The 24,811-nt window shown below is 41.9% G+C and overlaps 1 protein-coding gene across 2 annotated transcripts in view; it reads right to left on the bottom strand.

Annotated features, from left to right (window-relative positions):
- Window positions 1-12,505: 12,505 nt before the first annotated feature.
- Window positions 12,506-24,811, bottom strand: part of tsen34 (TSEN34 tRNA splicing endonuclease subunit) — a 44,624-nt gene continuing 32,318 nt past the window's right edge. For both annotated transcript variants that reach the window (XM_034165460.1, XM_034165461.1), the window contains exons 4-5: window positions 13,975-14,259; window positions 12,506-13,174 (exon numbers count right to left, since the gene is read on the bottom strand). In XM_034165460.1, coding sequence (XP_034021351.1) covers window positions 12,987-13,174; window positions 13,975-14,259 — 473 coding nt within the window. In that variant the 3' untranslated portion in view covers window positions 12,506-12,986. The remainder of the gene's footprint in view (window positions 13,175-13,974; window positions 14,260-24,811) is intronic.

Here is a 24,811-nt window from a genome sequence, read left to right as displayed (position 1 = left end):
AGTGAGCACTTCTCCTTTGCTGAGATAATCCATCCCACCTCACAGGTGTGCCATATCAAGATGCTGATTAGACACCATGATTAGTGCACAGGTGTGCCTTAGACTGCCCACAATAAAAGGCCACTCTGAAAGTTGCAGTTTTGTTTTATTGGGGGGGATACCAGTCAGTATCTGGTGTGACCACCATTTGCCTCATGCAGTGCAACACATCTCCTTCGCATAGAGTTGATCAGGTTGTCAATTGTGGCCTGTGGAATGTTGGTCCACTCCTCTTCAATGGCTGTGCGAAGTTGCTGGATATTGGCAGGAACTGGTACACGCTGTCATATACGCCGGTCCAGAGCATCCCAAACATGCTCAATGGGTGACATGTCCGGTGAGTATGCCGGCCATGCAAGAACTGGGACATTTTCAGCTTCCAAGAATTGTGTACAGATCCTTGCAACATGGGGCCGTGCATTATCCTGCTGCAACATGAGGTGATGTTCTTGGATGTATGGCACACAAGGGCCTCAGGATCTCGTCACGGTATCTCTGTGCATTCAAAATGCCATCAATAAAATGCACCTGTGGTCTTCGTCCATAACAGACGCCTGCCCATACCATAACCCCACCGCCACCATGGGCCACTCGATCCACAACATTGACATCAGAAAACCGCTCACCCACACGACGCCACACATGCTGTCTGCCATCTGCCCTGAACAGTGTGAACCGGGATTCATCCGTGAAGAGAACACCTCTCCAACATGCCAAACGCCAGCGAATGTGAGCATTTGCCCACTCAAGTTGGTTACGACGAACTGGAGTCAGGTCGAGACCCCGATGAGGACGACGAGCATGCAGATGAGCTTCCCTGAGACGGTTTCTGACAGTTTGTGCAGAAATTCTTTGGTTATGCAAACCGATTGTTTCAGCAGCTGTCTGAGTGGCTGGTCTCAGACGATCTTGGAGGTGAACATGCTGGATGTGGAGGTCCTGGGCTGGTGTGGTTACACGTGGTCTGCGGTTGTGAGGCTGGTTGGATGTACTGCCAATTCTCTGAAACGCCTTTGGAGACGGCTTATGGTAGAGAAATGAACATTCAATACACGAGCAACAGCTCTGGTTGACATTCCTGCTGTCAGCATGCCAACTGCACGCTCCCTCAAATCCTGCGACATCTGTGGCATTGTGCTGTGTGATAAAACTGCACCTTTCAGAGTGGCCTTTTATTGAGGGCAGTCTAAGGCACACCTGTGCACTAATCATGGTGTCTAATCAGCATCTTGATATAGCACACCTGTGAGGTGGGATGGATTATCTCAGCAAAGGAGAAGTGCTCACTATCACAGATTTAGACTGGTTTGTGAACAATATTTGAGGGAAATGGTGATATTGTGTATGTGGAAAAAGTTTTAGATCTTTGAGTTCATCTCATACAAAATGGGAGCAAAACCAAAAATGTTGCGTTTATATTTTTGTTGAGTATAAGATTTGTGGGGCCAAGTACAATAACTTCAGTTTTATCTGAGTTTAAAAGCAGGAAATTAGAGGTCATCCATGTCTTTATGTCTGTAAGACAATCCTGCAGTTTAGCTAATTGGTGTGTGTCCTCTGGCTTCATGGATAGATAAAGCTGGGTATCATCTGCGTAACAATGAAAATTTAAGCAATGCTTTCTAATAATACTGCCTAAGGGAAGCATGTATAAAGTGAATAAAATTGGTCCTAGCACAGAACCTTGTGGAATACCTATACCTATGGCATGCTCTAATCTCTGTAATAAAATTTTATGGTCAACAGTATCAAAAGCAGCACTGAGGTCTAACAGAACAAGCACAGAGATGAGTCCACTGTCTGAGGCCATAAGAAGATCATTTGTAACCTTCACTAATGCTGTTTCTGTACTATGATGAATTCTAAAACCTGACTGAAACTCTTCAAATAGACCATTCCTCTGCAGATGATCAGTTAGCTGTTTTACAACTACCCTTTCAAGAATTTTTGAGAGAAAAGGAAGGTTGGAGATTGGCCTATAATTAGCTAAGATAGCTGGGTCAAGTGATGGCTTTTTAAGTAATGGTTTAATTACTGCCACCTTAAAAGCCTGTGGTACATAGCCAACTAATAAAGATAGACTGATCATATTTAAGATCGAAGCATTAATTAATGGTAGGGCTTCCTTGAGCAGCCTGGTAGGAATGGGGTCTAATAGACATGTTGATGGTTTGGAGGAAGTAACTAATGAAAATAACTCAGACAGAACAATCGGAAAGAAAGAGTCTAACCAAATACCAGCATTACTGAAAGCAGTCGAACATAAAGATATGTCTTTGGGATGGTTATGAGTAATTTTTACTCTAATAGTTAAAATTTTAATAGCAAAGAAAGTCATGAAGTCATTACTAGTTAAAGTTAAAGGAATACTCGGCTCAATAGAGCTCTGACTCTTTGTCAGCCTGGCTACAGTGCTGAAAAGAAACCTGGGGTTGTTCTTATTTTCTTCAATTAGTGATGAGTAGTAAGATGTCCTAGCTTTACGGAGGGCTTTTTTATAGAGCAACAGACTCTTTTTCCAGGCTAAATGAAGCTCTTCTAAATTAGTGAGACGCCATTTCCTCTCCAGCTTACGGGTTATCTGCTTTAAGCTGCGAGTTTGTGAGTTATACCATGGAGTCAGGCACTTCTGATTTAAGGCTCTCTTTTTCAGAGGAGCTACAGCATTCAAAGTTGTCTTCAATGAGGATGTAAAACTATTGACTCACAGAGTTTAGGTAGCTACTCTGCACTGTGTTGGTATATGGCATTAGAGAACATAAAGAAGGAATCATATCCTTAAACCTAGTTACAGCACTTTCTGAAAGACTTCTACTGTAATGAAACTTATTCCCCACTGCTGGGTAGTCCATCAGAGTAAATGTAAATGTTATTAAGAAATGACCAGACAAAAAGGGGTTTTCAGGGAATACTGTTAAGTCTTCAATTTCTATGCCATATGTCAGAACAAGATCTAAAGTGTGGTTAAAGTGGTGGGTGGACTCATTTACATTTTGAGCGAAGCCAATAGAGTCTAATAATAGATTAAATGCAGTGTTGAGGCTGTCATTCTCAGCATCTATGTGGATGTTAAAATCACCCACTATAATTATCTTATCTGAGCTAAGCACTAAGTCAGATAAAAGGTCTGAAAATTCACAGAGAAACTCACAGTAACGACCAGGAGGACGATAGATAATAACAAATAAAACTGGTTTTTGAGACTTCCAATTTGGATGGACAAGACTAAGAGTCAAGCTTTCAAATGAATTAAAGCTCTGTCTGGGTTTTTGATTAATTAATAAGCTGGAATGGAAGATTGCTGCTAATCTTCCGCCTCGGCCCGTGCTACGAGCATTCTGGCAGTTAGTGTGACTCGGGGGTGTTGACTCATTTAAACTAACATATTCATCCTGCTGTAACCAGGTTTCTGTAAGGCAGAATAATTCAATATGTTGATCAATTATTATATCATTTACTAACAGGGACTTAGAAGAGAGAGACCTAATGTTTAATAGACCACATTTAACTGTTTTAGTCTGTGGTGCAGTTGAAGGTGCTATATTATTTTTTCTTTTTGAATTTTTATGCTTAAATAGATTTTTGCTGGTTATTGGTGGTCTGGGAGCAGGCACCGTCTCTACGGGGATGGGGTCATGAGGGGATGGCAGGGGGAGAGAAGCTGCAGAGAGGTGTGTAAGACTACAACTCAATTCTAAGAAAAAAGACGTTCTCCAGCTGAACCGGCTCATTAAGAAGGCGGGCTCTGTGGAGAAGGTGGTGGAGCACAGGACGCTCTCTGAGATCAGGGCGATCCTGTCCAATTAGAACCACCCCCTGAACTCGGTCTTCTCCCACCAGAGAAGCTCCATCAAATTCCTGAGACTGAAGAACGCGTTTGTCCTTCGAGCTGTCAGGCTGCATAATGCAGCCACTTCAGCCAGGAGCACGAGATGTGAGCCGGAAATGTCCCACGTAGGGCCTTAAACTCCTCCCACTTTTTACTTAAATTTTATTGTGCTGTTTTATTTAATGTTTCTTTATATGCACTTTTAATATGTGTGTTTTGTGTGAATGGGAGCAACAGACCGGGATCTATAACTTTGTATGGTGCATGTTTGTTAATATCGGTAAAACTGTCAAAACATAAAGCCAAGCAGAATGAATATCATCAATCAAGAAGATACGTCGCCAATTAAACGTACCATAGGAATGCCTGCTTGCTAAAGTTTCAGAAAATTCTTTAATTGATGATAGAAGCCTGTTTCTTTGGCAGTTTTCTATCCCTGACCACACCCACCACACAATGATCACTGATGTCATTTGCAAAAACTCCAATAGCTGCAAATTTATATGGCATTTTGGTGATTACAAGATCAAGAAGAGTTGAATTTTCCTGATGTTTCAAATTAGGTCATCTGACACAGATGAAAGCCAGTCCAAATTCAAATCACCAATCAGCACCCAGACAGTGGAACGACCAGCAACGAGAGAAAAACCGTCCGTTTTGGACAGGATGGACTTTGTGCCAGTGAGGAGAACCTGTTGTGTGGGCCGCTGAAGAGGAGGTACTGCTGGCCCACGACCACCAGATGGCGCCCTGCTTGGAGTGCGGGCTCCAAGCACGAGAGGGCGTCGGACCTACTGGGAGTGACAGCTGTCACACATCATCAACACCAGCTGTCACTCATCAACCACATCCTCCATAAAAGCCGGACTGCAACTCCACCTCCCCGCCGAGAAATCAGCTACCATTCAGGTAACCTTCTCTGCTGTGATTATTGAGATTGAATATTGTTCTGTGTGCAGCCGTTTTCCTGTGGTGACAGTCTCAAGCTGGATTGGCGGATAGTGTGAGCGCGACGTCTTCGCCTCTCACTCCTTCCAGGGAAGTGACTGACAGGAGCTGCACGGGTGATTCTGTGTCTGGAGGTGGAGGTTTTCCCTCCTGGAGGAATTAAGCTCTGTAAGATTGCTGGGTGTATATACACACACCCACCATTAACTGTTTTTGTTTCTGCCAGCAGTACCGGGTCTGACTGCTGAAGACAGTGGCCACCTGGGGCGCAGGGCTTGGCACCTTCGGTGTACTTCAGATCCGTTGGCGGTGGAAGCTGTGTGGGATCCGGCTCTTCGCTGGCCAGACGTCTTCTATCTTCAAGCCTGCCCACACATCACCTTGTGTATGATTAACGATCCACATTCTCTGTCATTGTCTATCTTTCGTTGTGCGATTCACAACATTAAATTGTTACTTTTTGGCTTATCCATTGTCCGTTCATTAACGCCCCCTGTTGTGGGTCCGTGTCACGACACCTTCCCAACAGAACCTCAGCTTTTCTGTTTAAGAAACCTGCTACAATAATAAACAATCTGTATCTGTAGATATGCCACAAGCTTTGTGCACCTATTTAAAATTTGAGGCTGTAATTGCTGTCCATCAACAAAGTAATGAACAAATGTTGTGAATGGTTATGTACATGTGAGTTCTTTTTTAATACATTTACCAAAATTGTCATTATGGGGTGTTGTGTGTAGAATTTTGAGGGAAAAGATTTTTTAACTCCATTTTGGAATAAGGCTGAAACATAAAATCTGGAAAAAGTGAAGCGCTGTGAATACTTTCCGGATGCATGGTGCACATGCGCACACACACACGTGTGTGTTTGGTTTTTATACATATCTATTGTCTCCACTTGTCTACCTTTTATTCTGACTGCTGCTGTAATAAATAAAATTTCCCAGCATGGGCTCAATAAAATCAATAAATTTTATCTCTTAAATAATCATTTTTGAAATCAATTGTATCATAAATTTAAATATTGTGACATTGTGGGCACTGTAACCCACCCAGTGAAAAGAAACTTAATTTTGTTCTTTGAGCATTCAGTCTAAATGATTTTGGGAGCCAAGTCTACAGCCACGCCCAGGGTGATAAATTGCTCAGGTTGCCCGGTTCAAAGTGGGTCTACTGTTGCTGGACGTGTGAATACTTCAGTTCTATTTTCAGACAAGTTGCCTCAAGGCGCTTCACACAGTAAGGTCTAACTTACTAACTCCCAGAGCAACAATGGTAAGAAAAAACTCCCTCTGAGGAAGAAACCTCAAGCAGACCAGACTCAAAGGGGCGACCCTCTGCTTGGGCCATGATACAGACATAAATTACAGAACAATTCACAAAACAAATACACAGGAAATGTTGCCTGTGCACAGGACAGGAGGGTTTCAGAAACAGATACCACACCCATCTCTGGATGGAGCTGCATCTCAAACAGAGAAAAACAGAATCAGGCATCAGAAAGACAAAAAATACAGTATAATTTGTCAGCATTAAACAACAAGAAAAACAGAAGAAATATTAAGGTGATCACCGGCTACTAGCCTTAAACTTCACTAAAAGACCCAGAATTTAGATAAAGTTGAGGCCGCAGCCTGCTTCAATTACTAATAAAATGAATTAAAAAAGAGTAAAAAGCATAGTAACATACTATGTCAGTATTCTAAACATACAAAAGGGAAAATAAGTGTGTCTTAAGTCTGGACTTGAAAGTCTCCACAGAATCTGACTGTTTTATTGATGCAGGGAGATCATTCCACAGAACAGGGGCACGATAAGAGAAAGCTCTGTGACCCACAGACTTCTTATTCACCTTAGGGACACAAAGTAGTCCTGCACCCAATAAACACTCATGTTTGTTGAAATACAGAAGCTGAATTCTGTTATACACAGTGCTGTAAGATCAGGTCAGACTCAAGAATGTGTTTCTCACACACAAAGTTAGGAAGAAGAAAGAACTTTAGAACTTTCTTTTATTGCCAGCTTGCACTCGGCCGAGACAAATGCATTTTTCTTTTCTCCCTCCCTCCCTATCTTTCCTGCTTCTGTGGCATGCTGACTGTGAGGCTGCAGCTTTGCTCTTCTGGAAAACGACAAAAATGGATCTGTTAAAGTGGTCTCTGAACGCAATTAACACTATTTTTTCTACAAGACATTCGGGGGCGGAGGACCTGACCTGTCCTGCCGGGACGCATGTGATGGGTTACGTGATGGACTCATGACGAGATGGCAGGTTATGTGCCTTTACACGCTGTCTGTGGAGGACGTCGAAGATGTGTATATATTTGGCTCAGTGGTGACCGGCTTTCTGCTGTGTGGAGCAGGCATAGCGCTGGTTTACCGGAAACTCAAGAAGGTGGAAGCAGCAATAATTGGTCCGTCCAGGCTGCCCCACGATTGATTCGATTGGAAGGGCAGTGTCAGTTCAATCGACAGGTGTTAACCGCACGTTGGATACCATCTCCGGGAGGATAGCAGCGCTGGAAAACCGCTTTGATCGTCAGTAAGACCGCATCTCCTTTCTACATTCAGATGTATTGAGAGCCACTCTGTTCTCAGACTGTGGAATCTTTCAGGCGTCTGCTAATCTGGATATTCATTTGGCTTCCCAAAAACACAGCTGCACTTCAAGGCCGCTGCGATAAAAACCTCCTGAAGGAAGGACAACACTTATGCCTCGCCCCCCGGTCTCTCCCTCCCTCAGCTTCTCCAGCTCTGACATTGACTGTGGACAGTGAACTGTTCAGGGCTGAGCCCCTCCTCCTTCCAGATGGATGAACAAGGCTGTTGACGGCTCCTAAAGGCTGCCTCCGGGTGTTCTGATAAACTGGACTTTCAAATCTCGGTTGTCATCTTTCGTCTCCTGTCTGTGTGTGTGATCATTGTTTTTTGTGCTGATGGGTTTTTTTTTTTCCTGCATTGCTGCTGTGTAATGCAGCAGCTATGAAGGTTTTTCTATCCCACGTTTTTACCTTGTGTGTGCTTTTATGTGTGTTCATGTACCGGGCTGGCTCATGTGTGTTATGTGTGTGTTGTCTGTAAAGAGCCAGTCATGGTTTGCTCAGCCCTGCTATTGGCCTAGGCAGGTAAGTACATCTCGAGCTGGTCCCCAGGTGCCTAAAGGTGACTTCTGCTCCTAACTGGCAATTAGGATGGGTTAAATGCAGTAGAAACATTTCATTGTGCAGGGAACATGTTCCTATGTGCATATGACAATAAAATTCTTTTGAATCCTTTGAATCCTTGAATCCATCCATTTTCTTCCGCTTTATCCGGAGTCGGGTCGCTGGGGCAGCAGCTCAAACAAAGCCGCCAAGACCTCCCGATCCACACACATCTCCCCCAGCTCCTCCGGGGGAACCCCAAGGCGTTCCCAAGCCAGCCGAGAGATGTAGTCCCTCCAGTGTCCCAAATTAATTAATTAATTTAATTAAAAAAATTTTTTTTTTTTTTACTATGAGAACATGTTTATGCAAAATAACTGGCATACTTGCACAAGAAGTTTGACAGTACTGCACATAGCTTGAAGTAACTGAAAACTCTGATCGTTATTTATCGCTCTGCAGAAGGGGGAGGAGTTATATAGCCTGACTGCCAGGGGTAGGAAAGGGGAGGAGTTATACAGTCTGACTGCCACGGGTACGAAGGGGGAGGAGTTATACAGTCTGACTGCCACGGGTACAAAGGGGGAGGAGTTATACAGTCTGACTATGATGTGTGATATGTACATGTTTTCCTCATATTTTAAGCTTTGCATATTTATCCTACAAATGTGTTTCCTCACAAACTGTCAGTCTAAAATAAACACAAATACAGATTTACAGCAGGTCAAAATACATGGAAATAAAAGTCCCATTTTATTTTATAGAGCCAATAGAAACAGTCTTGTAGAAAATTTGATCAGACTGTCATGATGTTGTGTGTGTGTGGTTTTTTTTTTGCACATTAGAGGTGAAGGAGTAAAGATGTAACTTGGCAACAGGAAGTTTTGAATTCAGCAGGTCAAAATACAGAAGAATCCATGTGTTGTGTGCTTTTAACAGAAAATGCCTGACAGACTTTACCAAGGCTCTTATTTTCAAAACAGAACCTACAACCCCTGGCAATAATTATGGAATCACCGGCCTCGGAGGATGTTCATTCAGTTGTTTAATTTTGTAGAAAAAAAGCAGATCACAGACATGACACAAAACTAAAGTCATTTCAAATGGCAACTTTCTGGCTTTACTATAAGAAATCAGGAAAAAAAATTGTGGCAGTCAGTAACAGTTACTTTTTTAGACCAAGCAGAGGGAAAAAATATGGAATCACTCAATTCTGAGGAAAAAATGATGGAATCACCCTGTAAATTTTCATCCCCAAAACTAACACCTGCATCAAATCAGATCTGCTCGTTAGTCTGCATCTAAAAAGGAGTGATCACACCTTGGAGAGCTGTTGCACCAAGTGGACTGACATGAATCATGGCTCCAACACGAGAGATGTCAATTGAAACAAAGTAGAGGATTATCAAACTCTTAAAAGAGGGTAAATCATCACGCAATGTTGCAAAAGATGTTGGTTGTTCACAGTCAGCTGTGTCTAAACTCTGGACCAAATACAAACAACATGGGAAGGTTGTTAAAGGCAAACATACTGGTAGACCAAGGAAGACATCAAAGCGTCAAGACAGAAAACTTAAAGCAATATGTCTCAAAAATCGAAAATGCACAACAAAACAAATGAGGAACGAATGGGAGGAAACTGGAGTCAACGTCTGTGACCGAACTGTAAGAAACCGCCTAAAGGAAATGGGATTTACATACAGAAAAGCTAAACAAAAGCCATCATTAACACCTAAACAGAAAAAACAAGGTTACAATGGGTTAAGGAAAAGCAATCGTGGACTGTGGATGACTGGATGAAAGTCATATTCAGTGATGAATCTGGAATCTGCATTGGGCAAGGTGATGATGCTGGAACTTTTGTTTGGTGCCGTTCCAATGAGATTTATAAAGATGACTGCCTGAAGAGAACATGTCAATTTCCACAGTCATTGATTATATGGGGCTGCATGTCAGGTAAAGGCATCAATAAATGCACAAATTTACGTTGATATTTTGGACACTTTTCTTATCCCATCAATTGAAAGGATGTTTGGGGATGATGAAATCATTTTTCAAGATGATAATGCATCTTGCCATAGAGCAAAAACTGTGAAAACATTCCTTGCAAAAAGAGACATAGGGTCAATGTCATGGCCTGCAAATAGTCCGGATCTTAATCCAATTGAAAATCTTTGGTGGAAGTTGAAGAAAATGGTCCATGACAAGGCTCCAACCTACAAAGCTGATCTGGCAACAGCAATCAGAGAAAGTTGGAGCCAGATTGATGAAGAGTACTGTTTGTCACTCATTAAGTCCATGCCTCAGAGACTGCAAGCTGTTAGAAAAGCCAGAGGTGGTGCAACAAAATACTAGTGATGTGTTGGAGCGTTCTTTTGTTTTTCATGATTCCATCATTTATTCCTCAGAATTGAGTGATTCCATTATTTTTTCCTTCTGCTTGGTCTAAAAAAGTAACAGTTACTGACTGCCACAATTATTTTTCCTGATTTCTTATAGTGTTTCTTAAAGCCAGATAGTTGCCATTTGAAATGACTTTAGTTTTGTGTCATGTCTGCGATCTGCTTTTTTTCTACAAAATTAAACAACTGAATGAACATCCTCCGAGGCTGGTGATTCCATAATTTTTGCCAGGGATTGTAACTGTGACATGAAGAAGCCTTTCAGCCGAGGTGAAACGTTCTGACGACATGCTGATTAAAAAAAGAAAGAAATCAAGGTGCTGAGACGCCTGAGTCAGCGGCGGGTGTTCTCCTGCAGCATGTTGAAGACTCCTCGTGTTGCAGACTGAACACCCCCCCCCCCCTCCCCAAAAGTTGGTCCACGCTGCCTCCACTGCACGAGCGTCATTTCCGACCTCAGCAGCTCGTTTGAGTCTGACTGTCTGAGTCTGACTCTCTTCACCCAAAGCGATCAAGGGGAACAATTTTATTTCAGTTTTATTATTAACCATCAGATCACACAGTAAAACCTCTTCAATCATTTTAAAGTCAGTTTGAAGCAGAAATGAGGCAAAATTCCATGATGCTTGAAATGACCGACGTGCAGTGAGCACATCAGCTAGCAGCTCATGTAGCTGCAGCGCTCTGATCACTTCCACTGTGTTATTATGAAATAATGCTGAATTTATGTGTAAATGATTGTTTGAAGCAGTTTGAAGCAGAAACGAGGTGATAACCAGTGAACCACAGCTAATGACGCATGCGCCAGGGACCGTTTGGTCTCTGACACCAGGTTAAACTGGAGTCACGTTCACTCTCAAACTGCTGGAATGTTCTTTGCTCAAAGTCATTTTGTGTTGTGACTGTTGGCAGATACATGCTCCCACCACAGGGAGGCGGCGGCTGTCAAGAAGAGCCAGAGTGTGCAACCCTGGAAATGACCATCAGGACCAAGTGGGCCGGAGCTGTTATTAACTGGAACCACTGATCAACTGCTTCCAGAACCAGTCTACAGCGCCCCCATCTGAAACCTCAAATGCTGTTCAAAACAGAACCAAACCCACACCGGTGTCACAGACAGAACGGCCCCCCCTAAAAATCAGTCCACCCCGTCTTCACTGCATGCGACATCAGTTGCGGTTCACAGATCAGACGGCGGCATCAAGAACCACGGGCCCTCGCTTGTCCGTCATGATTAACGAGGTTGGCAAGGCAGTGCATTCTCAGACTGCGTTGACTCTTGAACTCAGACGCAAATTTGCATGACACCTTTGAGCTGATGCCTGCCTTGCAGTTTAAGCTGAAGGTTTCGGAGGCCGGTGAATATTCTTAATTCATAATTGGGATTTAGTTGTTCAAGTGGAACTGTTAAAAGTGTTTTTCACTGCTCAAACCACAACACTCCAGGCTTATCGAGCCTGAAGGACAAATTGCCCACTGTTTACCTCCAGAGGAATTTATTCAGACCTTGGTGAGATTATTCAGCTCCATTCTTATCTCAACCCACAAAGACAATAAACTGACAGACTCACATGGACAAAGACTGAAGCATGCTCCTTTTTTCCCTTCACCTCCCTTCCTGCTCCCCCCATCACACACCCCATCCTGGCCACCGCTCACGCCACCCCTTCCCCTGCGGGGGCTGCACTGTTTTTAGCTGCGGCAGGCCCCCATTCACCCCAAGTTGGCGGCGGCGCGACTCCAGTTGCAGCAGCTACCACACACTCACATCGCCTCAATTGGAAAATGGACTGTTTCAAGTTTAGTGCACATAAAAAATGTCAAATGTGTATGTGTTGTCTTGATTCTGATGTGTGCCATTATTACAGTAAACAAGTAATAATTGTGGATTAATTGTTGTTTGTCTGTGGAAGGTGAGTGTGGAAATCTCGTTGTTGTAATGACAATGACAATAAAGCGATCCATCCATCATCACCTGGTTTCTGTTTCAAACTGCCTCCAGTCATCATCTGTCTCAGCCACAGATATCTGAAGCTTTTCTACAACAATCATTTCCACATAAATTCAGCATTATTTCATCATAAAAGACAGAGGAAGCGATCAGAGCGCTGCGTTCACTGCACCTCCGTCATTTCCAGCATCACAGAATTTCGCCTCGTTTCTGTTTCAAACTGACTTTCTAATGATTTAAGAGGTTTCACTTTGTCATCTGATGGTTAATAATCACATTATTCCCCTTGATCGCTTTGGGTGAAGAGACTCCGCCTTAGACGAGCTGCTGAGGTCTTAAATGACGTACGTGCAGTGAAGGCAGGGCGGAGCGATTTTTAGGGGTGGACCGTTCGGTCTGTGACACCGGGTCACCTGCACAGAACAAACAAACCGTCATTCTCACCTTTAACAGAAATAGCAAAGTTTATGGCCAAGGTGCCACCTGGAATTAAGACTGCACAAAAAATAAAATAAAATAAAATAGAGTAAGAATAATAAAAGATATTTTGTGGACTCAACTGTTTTGGCTCCGCCCCCTTGATTTGACTCTGCTTAAAGCTATAAGGACCTTAAACTCTGAGGGGAGGAGTCTGGAGTCTGTCCGAGTGACACGTAGGGTCCAGCTCATACGTGTTAGACCATCCCGCTCCACTGCAGAGACGTGTACGTCACACTGCCGTCCTCCAGCGGCGAGCACAGCAAGACCGTTTTCTTCACGTTAGATCCCAGCCGAGCCACAGCGAGGACGTCCAGCAGGGGGACGGACTCGTCCAGGGTCAGACACACGGCAATGAAGTGAGCGTGGAAACGAAGGGGGTCACCTGAACAGACAATCAGGATCCGAGAGAGAAAGTGTCAAAACGTCAAACTGGTTCAAGACAGAAGACGTCTGATGCCATGTTTCCCCGTTTCCTTGTGTTAGCCAGCAGGGGGCAGCACGGTCACTGTCTGCTTATCTTAAAGAAGCAGGTTTAACAAACTTCAGAGTGGATGTGTGACGCCATTTTAAGGTGTAGCCACGCCCATAAATGTGTTGGATGGTCATCTGCAGCAAATTAAAAATGATCAACCACACAGAAACACTATGTAACATTTTTATTTTTGTTTTGTTCCTGGGTACACAGTGTGTTTTCCTAACCTGTTCTGCCTTAAATAAATAGAAAATAGCTGTTATTCCACAGAAACTTTGCTTCTGTGATCAGGACAATGATATTTTGAAATTTGTCTGTTTTCAAGAATATTCTCGATTCGCCTTCACGAATATTCTTGAACTGATAGAACTGTCCAGAATTTTCTAAAAGTTTCCAGAATTATCTAGAAATTTCAAGAAACTTTTAGAACTTTCTAGAACGTTAAAAAAATAAAATCAAAGTTTGTGCTGAATATAGTCATTTTTCCATAGACTTTAGAAATAAGCAGTTGAAATATAACACTTAGAAGCCAGGAACAAAAATTGTGTTACATAGTGAAATGTTCACATTAACAATCGATTTTGAGAAACTGCAGATATTTTTTAATAAAAACAAAAACTGTAAACACAACAGTTTTTATAAAAATCAATTTTCTAAATAAACATTTCAGAATTTAATTGAGTTAATTGCCAAAGCTCCATAAAACTCACCTGGATAAACAAGGAAATCTCCTCCAAACTTCCCTGCTGAGGTCAGATAAAAGCCCCGCCCCCTCAGGTTTCTGAACACCTGGTAGCGAGTGTTGCTGTGGGGGCTGTCCTGTGTTCTGATTGGCCAGCTGGCCTGCAGGAAGGCACGGGCCTCCGAGCAGCAGGTCAGACCCGCGCGACTCGTGCTCAGCTGGACCGCCATCGCTGAACGTGGGAAAGAAAAGCTCTGGTCCAGGTTCTCCAGACGGCGCCGAATGGCCTCTTCGGTGCTCTGACCTGCAGCCTCTGAACCCAAAAAAATACAGCCCTGTGAGCTTCAGCTAACCTAGCTGCATGCTACAGCTAAATATGAAACAGTCTTTGAAAAATTTAAAACAGAAACAGTAGAGAGTGAAAACAGTTGTGCAATAAAAATGCTAATGTTTTTAAATGAGGCTGTAACAGTCGTTATTAACAGTGTTTGAATGTGAGGACGTGCGTCCGCGGTGACGTTTCCTCCGGCCACAGGTAGGGATGGGTATCATGAACCGGTTCCTTTCGGGTATCATTAAGAAATGACTCGATCCACCGACATCAATAACCTTCTTGCTTAACGATTCCCTTATCGGTCCTTCAGAGTGGCTGTTGTTTTTGGGGGTATTTGTCTGCTTCGTTGGTTCTTTGTTTTATTTCGCTTTATATTAATTTTTCCCCGCTAACACGTCTGTAATATTTACCTTTTTAATGTTAAACTCACCTGTTATGGTCTTCTGAAACAGTTGATAGATGTGTTTTATAACTTAAAAACGGGACCAATGCTAACACATTAGCATGTTGATGGTGTTTTCAATGTTAAAGTTAGCATTAAGCTGTTCACATCTCAGCATGTTTGTGTGCTTTTGTTTTCAGTATAATAATTAATGGCTCAGCTTTTGTTGTCATAAAAGAGTCAAATGTGTGTACGTATTATGAGCAAAGCGTCGCACAGCGGTGCAAAGCTGACTCATGGTACAGGACATCCTAAACAGGAAGTGCCAAACTGTTAATACACAGTAAAACAAGAAATGTTCAAATGTCAAACACTTCCTGGATTGACAGACAAGATGCCATGGAATCTTGCAGGAACTCAGTGGCAAGCTAACACTCAAACAGGAAGTGCCGAATTCTCAGTCACAGTGAAACAGGAAATGTTGAACAGTTCCTGGCATGGGTGGAGCGAGAGCAGAGGCCGGGGTTTCAATGGACTCCCCTGAAATCTGATTGGACACATATGATTGACATGTCACAGCACCACACGTCTGGTTGAAAGAGCTGCATTTTGAAATCAGTGAGTCACACTGATTGCTAAGTTCCTCCTGTCTAGTAGTTGGTGCTGTGTACCACAGAAAGTTCTAATCCACTTTAGTAGAAGAAGAAAAATGTTTGCTTCAGATATGAACTGAACACGTTGTTTGAACTATGGGCTTCTAATGACACCAAACTTATACTGGTGAGTAAACGACCGTACTTTATGTCAGAAATGAGGTCCAGGTTGTTAAAAGCAGCATTTCTCCTTTTATTCGGGTTGAATTATATACACGTTTAAGCTAACAGACAGCAGCTGGTTCGCGCTCTGTTGGCTTATTAGTGCAGCAGATAACTGAAGCAATCCTTCAAATGGTGATACAAGCATCAAATTCACCACAAATACAGCTGGAGCAAAATTAAAGGAGCAACTTTAACTTTTGACACCTGTACAAACTGAAACTGACCGTTGTCACCATTCTTGCTGCTTTTACCTCATATTTCCATAACATTCACACACAGATTGTCCAAACTATACCTTTTTGGAATCTTTATGACATGGGTTAAAGCAATAAATTTTCATCTGACTGAACCTTTTTCTTGGCAAAAATCAATGCCAGTAATTCCCTAAAATGTGGCGTAGTGGGGCACACACTCTTTTTTCCTCAATAAATACAATAAACACATTATACAGCATACAAATCTATTCTAAACAGCCTCTAAGGTGAGACAGACAAAGCATAAAAATAATGCAAAACTTGAACATAAAGGTACATAAAAGTGTGGTGGGTGGGCGGGGTGTAGTCTTGATTCTGGGGGTCTGGGGTGCTCCCCCCCCCCCCCAGAACATTTTTTAAAGACCAAGTCAAATTTTGTATATTCTGGTGAATTTTAATGGGTATGAAGCCCTCTGAAACAAAGAAAACTCACTTCAATCTGTGAAGTAAAAACACTATTGATTATGGGGGTCTGGGGGATCTCCCCCAAAATATTTTAAAAGACCAAGTCAAATTTTGTATATTCTGGTGAATTTTAATGGGTTTGAAGCCCTCTGAAACAAAGAAAACTCACTTCAATCTGTGAAGTAAAACACAGTATTGATTCTGGGGGGTCTGGGGGATCTCCCCCAAAATATTTTAAAAGACCAAGTCAAATTTTGTATATTCTGGTGAATTTTAATGGGTTTGAAGCCCTCTGAAACAAAGAAAACTCACTTCAATCTGTGAAGTAAAACACAGTATTGATTCTGGGGGGTCTGGGGGATCTCCTCCAAAATATTTTAAAAGACCAAGTCAAATTTTGTATATTCTGGTGAATTTTAATGGGTTTGAAGCCCTCTGAAACAAAGAAAACTCACTTCAATCTGTGAAGTAAAACACAGTATTGATTCTGGGGGGTCTGGGGGATCTCCTCCAAAATATTTTAAAAGACTAAGTCAAATTTTGTATATTCTGGTGAATTTTAACTGGTTCTTTGTTTAGTCCTCTGAAACAAAGAAAACTCACTTCAAACTGTCAAGTATAAATTCTTTGTCTTCTGTAGTATTTTGATCTGTTCCAATCCGGTAAATGCACCAAATGGGTGCTGTGTTTCTGGCTGTACAGTCAATAAAATAAAAAATTAGCACCTAAAGCAACTGACAACGTTGTTCTGTTGTGCACAAAGTAACACTGTCACCAGTTTTGAAAACGCATGCACACTGAGAAACTCAAAACTGATTTATTCACATTTAATCTGTAAAATGCTCTCACTCGTAAAACAAACTAGGGCTGCAACTAACGATTATTTTAGTAATCGATTAATTGGTTGATTATTTTTTCGATTAATCTTTTTTTTTTTTTTTTTTTTACTTACATGTGAGTTTTGCCATTATTTCTTTAAGTGAGTTATTATTAAAAGGCCTTTGTCACGCAACATCAACATTTGACCTTGTAACAAAGTTATGTTCTATTCTGGTCAGAAACATACCTGGAGTAGTGTTTTGTTTTATTTTACACATACATACATCACCGACACACCACAGAGAGATTTCCATCAGGTTTCACCCGATTATGAGCATTTTTAGATGCCTACAGCAACTATCTGAACCACTGACAACATATTACAGCAAGAGTCCACAAAAGTATTTTAAAGGCCTGACTAAAGTGTAATATGTGATCTTTAATAAATTATTTTCATGAAAAAAGACACAAATGTGCAGTTTACTGTATTTTATTTTTTCTTGTGTAAAACACAGCTTAGATGTGGTTTGACCGAAACAAATTGCCATTAAACTTAATAAATCAGGGATGAAGTGGAGGTTTAAGAGTCACTCGGTGTTCACAGGAAACATTTATTTATTTCTGTATTCATTTATTTATGTTCATTGTTAGTTGGTTTTACCTTTTCTTTTGTGTTTTGTTTTATCAGGTTCTTTTTGTCTGTTTCTCTAAAATTGTATTGTAGCAATATTAGTTATTATTACTTTTGTTGTCGTTGCTGTTATTAAGATAAACTTTATTGATCTCACAGAGGAGAAATTCACGTTACGTCAGCTCTTAAAAAACACACACAAGGTGGGTGCAAGTAGAGGAAAATGTTTATCAAACAGCGTGTGCAAGGATAAGCAATAATAATAATACTTGTAACAGTATAAGACATAAGAAATGAGGTAGAGACAGATGTATATACATATATATATATATATATATATATATATATATATATATATATATATATATATATATATATATATATATATATATATATATATATCTGTGATTTGTGGGTAAGACCCAAGACACGCTGGAGGGACTACATCTCTCGGCTGGCTTGGGAACGCCTTGGGGTTCCCCTGGAGGAGCTGGGGGAGGTGTGTGTGGATCGGGAGGTCTGGGCGGCTTTGCTTGAGCTGCTGCCCCCGCGACCCGACTCCAGATAAACTGGAAGAAAATGGATGGATGGATATATATATACACAGTAGTGTTCAGAATAATAGTAGTGCTATGTGACTAAAAAGATTAATCCAGGTTTTGAGTATATTTCTTATTGTTACATTGGACGAACTCACTGACTGAATGCCACACTACTATTATTGTGAACACCCCCTTTTCTACTTTTTTTTACTAATAGCCCAATTTCATAGCCTTAAGAGTGTGCATATCATGAATGCTTGGTCTTGTTGGATTTGTGAGAATCTACTGGTACCTTGTTTCCCATGTAACAATAAGAAATATACTCAAAACCTGGATTAATCTTTTTAGTTACATAGCAGTACTATTATTCTGAACACTACTGTACATACATACATATATATATATATATATATATACATATATATATATATATATGTATTGGTTAATACATACATACATACATACTTATACAGTGAGGAAAATAAGTATTTGAACACCCTGTGATTTTGCAAGTTCTCCCACTTAGAAATCAATCAATCAATCAATTCAATCAATTTTATTTATATAGCGCCAAATCACAACAAACAGTTGCCCCAAGGCGCTTCATATAGTAAGGCAAGGCCATACAATAATTACGTAAAAACCCCAATGGTCAAAACGACCCCCTGTGAGCAAGCACTTGGCGACAGTGGGAAGATACCTCCAGCAGAACCAGGCTCAGGGAGGGGCAGTCTTCTGCTGGGACTGGTTGGGGCTGAGGGAGAGAACCAGGAAAAAAACATGCTGTGGAGGGGAGCAGAGATCAATCACTAATGATTAAATGCAGAGTGGTGCATACAGAGCAAAAAGAGAAAGAAACACTCAGTGCATCATGGGAACCCCCCAGCAGTCTACGTCTATAGCAGCATAACTAAGGGATGGTTCAGGGTCACCTGATCCAGCCCTAACTATAAGCTTTAGCAAAAAGGAAAGTTTTAAGCCTAATCTTAAAAGTAGAGAGGGTGTCTGTCTCCCTGATCTGAATTGGGAGCTGGTTCCACAGGAGAGGAGCCTGAAAGCTGAAGGCTCTGCCTCCCATTCTACTCTTACAAACCCTAGGAACTACAAGTAAGCCTGCAGTCAGAGCGAAGCGCTCTATTGGGGTGATATGGTACTACGAGGTCCCTAAGATAAGATGGGACCTGATTATTCAAAACCTTATAAGTAAGAAGAAGAATTTTAAATTCTATTCTAGAATTAACAGGAAGCCAATGAAGAGAGGCCAATATGGGTGAGATATGCTCTCTCCTTCTAGTCCCTGTCAGTACTCTAGCTGCAGCATTTTGAATTAACTGAAGGCTTTTCAGGGAACTTTTAGGACAACCTGATAATAATGAATTACAATAGTCCAGCCTAGAGGAAATAAATGCATGAATTAGTTTTTCAGCATCACTCAGACAAGACCTTTCTAATTTTAGAGATATTGCGTAAATGCAAAAAAGCAGTCTTACATATTTGTTTAATATGCGCTTTGAATGACATATCCTGATCAAAAATGACTCCAAGATTTCTCAGAGTATTACTAGAGGTCAGGGTAATGCCATCCAGAGTAAGGATCTGGTTGTGGGGCCCAAGTACAATAACTTCAGTTTTATCTCAGTTTAAAAGCAGGAAATTAGAGGTCATCCATGTCTTTATGTCTGTAAGACAATCCTGCAGTTTAGCTAATTGGTGTGTGTCCTCTGGCTTCATGGATAGATAAAGCTGGGTATCATCTGCGTAACAATGAAAATTTAAGCAATGCCGTCTAATAATACTGCCTAAGGGAAGCATGTATAAAGTGAATAAAATTGGTCCTAGCACAGAACCTTGTGGAACTCCATAATTAACTTTAGTCTGTGAAGAAGATTCCCCATTTACATGAACAAATTGTAATCTATTAGACAAATATGATTCAAACCACCGCAGCGCAGTGCCTTTAATACCTATGGCATGCTCTAATCTCTGTAATAAAATTTTATGGTCAACAGTATCAAAAGCAGCACTGAGGTCTAACAGAACAAGCACAGAGATGAGTCCACTGTCCGAGGCCATAAGAAGATCATTTGTAACCTTCACTAATGCTGTTTCTGTACTATGATGAATTCTAAAACCTGACTGAAACTCTTCAAATAGACCATTCCTCTGCAGATGATCAGTTAGCTGTTTTACAACTACCCTTTCAAGAATTTTTGAGAGAAAAGGAAGGTTGGAGATTGGCCTATAATTAGCTAAGATAGCTGGGTCAAGTGATGGCTTTTTAAGTAATGGTTTAATTACTGCCACCTTAAAAGCCTGTGGTACATAGCCAACTAATAAAGATAGATTGATCATATTTAAGATCGAAGCATTAAATAATGGTAGGGCTTCCTTGAGCAGCCTGGTAGGAATGGGGTCTAATAAACATGTTGATGGTTTGGATGAAGTAACTAATGAAAATAACTCAGACAGAACAATCTGAGAGAAAGAGTCTAACCAAATACCGGCATCACTGAAAGCAGCCAAAGATAACGATACGTCTTTGGGATGGTTATGAGTAATTTTTTCTCTAATAGTTAAAATTTTATTAGCAAAGAAAGTCATGAAGTCATTACTAGTTAAAGTTAAAGGAATACTCAGCTCAATAGAGCTCTGACTCTTTGTCAGCCTGGCTACAGTGCTGGATGAGGATGTAAAACTATTGACGAGATACTCTATCTCCCTTACAGAGTTTAGGTAGCTACTCTGCACTGTGTTGTTATATGGCATTAGAGAACATAAAGAAGGAATCATATCCTTAAACCTAGTTACAGCGCTTTCTGAAAGACTTCTAGTGTAATGAAACTTATTCCCCACTGCTGGGTAGTCCATCAGAGTAAATGTAAATGTTATTAAGAAATGATCAGACAGAAGGGAGTTTTCAGGGAATACTGTTAAGTCTTCTATTTCCATACCATAAGTCAGAACAAGATCTAAGATATGATTAAAGTGGTGGGTGGACTCATTTACATTTTGAGCAAAGCCAATAGAGTCTAATAATAGATTAAATGCAGTGTTGAGGCTGTCATTCTCAGCATCTGCGTGGATGTTAAAATCGCCCACTATAATTATCTTATCTGAGCTAAGCACTAAGTCAGACAAAAGGTCTGAAAATTCACAGAGAAACTCACAGTAACGACCAGGAGGACGATAGATAATAACAAATAAAACTGGTTTTTGGGACTTCCAATTTGGATGGACAAGACTAAGAGTCAAGCTTTCAAATGAATTAAAGCTCTGTCTGGGTTTCTGATTAATTAATAAGCTGGAATGGAAGATTGCTGCTAATCCTCCGCCTCGGCCCGTGCTACGAGCATTCTGGCAGTTAGTGTGACTCGGGGGTGTTGACTCATTTAAACTAACATATTCATCCTGCTGTAACCAGGTTTCTGTTAGGCAGAATAAATCAATATGTTGATCAATTATTATATCATTTACTAACAGGGACGTAGAAGAGAGAGACCTAATGTTTAATAGACCACATTTAACTGTTTTAGTCTGTGGTGCAGTTGAAGGTGCTATATTATTTTTTCTTTTTGAATTTTTATGCTTAAATAGATTTTTGCTGGTTATTGGTGGTCTGGGAGCAGGCACCGTCTCTACGGGGATGGGGTAATGAGGGGATGGCAGGGGGAGAGAAGCTGCAGAGAGGTGTGTAAGACTACAACTCTGCTTCCTGGTCCCAACCCTGGATAGTCACGGTTTGGAGGATTTAAGAAAATTGGCCAGATTTCTAGAAATGAGAGCTGCTCCATCCAAAGTGGGATGGATGCCGTCTCTCCTAACAAGACCAGGTTTTCCCCAGAAGCTTTGCCAATTATCTATGAAGCCCACCTCATTTTTTGGACACCACTCAGACAGCCAGCAATTCAGGGAGAACATGCGGCTAAACATGTCACTCCCGGTCCGATTGGGGAGGGGCCCAGAGAAAACTACAGAGTCCGACATTGTTTTTGCAAAGTTACACACCGATTCAATGTTAATTTTAGTGACCTCCGATTGGCGTAACTGGGTGTCATTACTGCCGACGTGAATTACAATCTTACCAAATTTACGCTTAGCCTTAGCCAGCAGTTTCAAATTTCCTTCAGTGTCGCCTGCTCTGGCCCCCGTAAGACAATTGACTATGGTTGCTGGTGTCGCTAACTTCACATTTCTCAAAACAGAGTCGCCAATAACCAGAGTTTGTTCCTCGGCGGGTGTGTCGCGGAGTGGGGAAAAACGGTTAGAAATGTGAACGGGTTGGCGGTGTACACGGGGCTTCTGTTTAGAACTACTCTTCCTCCTCACAGTCACCCAGTCGGCCTGCTTTCCCGGCTGCTCGGGATCTGCCAGAGGGAAACTAACGGCGGCTAAGCTACCTTGGTCCGCACCGACTACAGGGGCCTGGCTAGCTGTAGAATTTTCCACGGTGCGGAGCCGAGTCTCCAATTCGCCCAGTCTGGCCTCCAAAGCTACGAATAAGCTACACTTATTACAAGTACCATTACTGCTAAAGGAGGCCGATGAATAACTAAACATTTCACACCCAGAGCAGAAAAGTGCGGGAGAGACAGGAGAAGCCGCCATGCTAAACCGGCTAAGAGCTAGTAGCTGTGCTAAGCTAGCGGATTCCTAAAAACACGCAAAGTGAATAACGTATAAGCAGAGGGAGTGCTTTAGTTAAGGCACGTGAAGATAACACTGTGAAACAAATCGTTATCTAGTTAACTAGGTCAATCTAACTGCGCAGATTAAACAGCTAACAGATACAGCAAAACACCGCTGTACTCCGGAACAGGAAGTGATACAATACCGCAGTGAGAGCCAACCACCAGTAGAGGCCAGCAAGAGCAAAAAAAAAAAAAGAAATCATGGAGGGGTCTGAAATTTTCATCTTAGGTGCATGTCCACTGTGAGAGACATAATCTACAAAAAAAAAAAAAAAAACACACAGGGTGTTCAAATACTTATTTTCCTCACTGTATATTACATATATATATATATATATATATATATACACACGAGGTCTGTCAATAAAGTATAGGTCGTTTTTATTTTTTCAAAAACTATATGGATTTCATTCATATGTTTTTACGTCAGACATGCTTGAACCCTCGTGCGCATGCGTGAGTTTTTCCACGCCTGTCGGTGACGTCATTCGCCTGTGAGCACTCCTTGTGGGAGGAGTCATCCAGCCCCTCGTCGGAATTCCTTTGTCTGAGAAGTTGCTGAGAGACTGGCGCTTTGTTTGATCAAAATTTTTTCTAAACCTGTGAGACATATCGAAGTGGACACGGTTTGAAAAATTCAGCTGGTTTTCAGTGAAAATTTTAACGGCTGATGAGAGATTTTGAGGTGATACTGTCGCTTTAAGGACTTCCCACGATGCGAGATGTCGCGCAGCGCTCCCAGGCGCCGTCGTCAGCCTGTTTCAAGCTGAAAACCTCCACATTTCAGGCTCTATTGATCCAGGACGTCGTGAGAGAACAGAGAAGTTTCAGAAGAAGTCGGTTTCAGCATTTTATCCGGATATTCCACTGTTAAAGGAGATTTTTTTAATGAAAGACGTGCGGGCGGATTGCAGCGTCGGCTCGCAGCAGCTGCGACGCTCCGCCACAGGAAAAACACCTCTGTTGGAAGCCTTAAGGATAAGTTGGAACATGTCCAGCTGTTAAACAATTTTTCATATACTCACTCCACTGAAAGCCATCAAAAGCCGCCTGGATTTTACAAATGGTTACAAATGGAGGTGTTTTTCCTGTGCCGCCGCACCGCACCGGCTGCGTCCCGACGCGCGGACCTGTCCGCACGTCTATCATTAAAAAAATCTCCTTTAACAGTGGAATATCCAGATAAAATGCTGAAAACCGACTTCTTCTGAAAACTTCTCTGTTCTCTCAAAAATGAAAAGGACCTACACTTTATTGACAGCCCTCGTATACACACACACATATACATATGCATATATAAACATGATTGGGATTAAAAAGCGAGATAGGAGCATCTTCTTTACAATATGTGAGATGGAGTTTAGATGTGATAAGGTGACATTAGTGCTGGGATTTGTAAACGAGTTGTTATTGCACGTGATTTGTGGACATATTAATATTGCACGTGGTTATTTCACAGTGTTGTCACTGAACGAGCTGCTCAGCTCCACTACAGTCCAGTGCAGAGGGTGAGAGGAGTTGTTCATGATGGATTTGAACTTGGTTAACACCCTCCTCTCAGCCACCTCCTCCAGAGACTCCAGAGGACAGCCCAGGGCAGAGCTGGACTTCCTGACCAGCTTGTTCAATCTCTTTCTCTCCCGCTCTGTGCTGCCCGGGGCCCAACAGACGACAGCATAGAGGACAGCAGAGGCTACAACAGAGTCGTAGAAGGTCTTAAGCAGAGGCCTGCTCACTCCAAAGGATCTCAGTCTCCTCAGGAGGTGGAGGTGACTCTGGCCTTTTTTGTACAGGGCGTTGGTATTGTGATTCCAGTCCAGTTTGCTGTTGAGGTGAACACCCAGGTATTTGAAACTGTCCACAGTCTCTATGTCCTCCTTGGATGTTCACCGGTGGGTGAGGTGGTGGCTTCCTCCTGAAGTTGATCACCATCTCCTTTGTCTTACTGGTGTTGAGACACAAGTGGTTGCACTCACACCAGACCACGATGTC

This window comes from Thalassophryne amazonica, unplaced genomic scaffold (assembly GCF_902500255.1).
Source record: "Thalassophryne amazonica unplaced genomic scaffold, fThaAma1.1, whole genome shotgun sequence".
Lineage (NCBI taxonomy): Eukaryota > Metazoa > Chordata > Actinopteri > Batrachoidiformes > Batrachoididae > Thalassophryne > Thalassophryne amazonica.
Note: the sequence above shows the minus strand (reverse complement) of the source record. Positions and strands in the feature narration are given on the sequence as shown.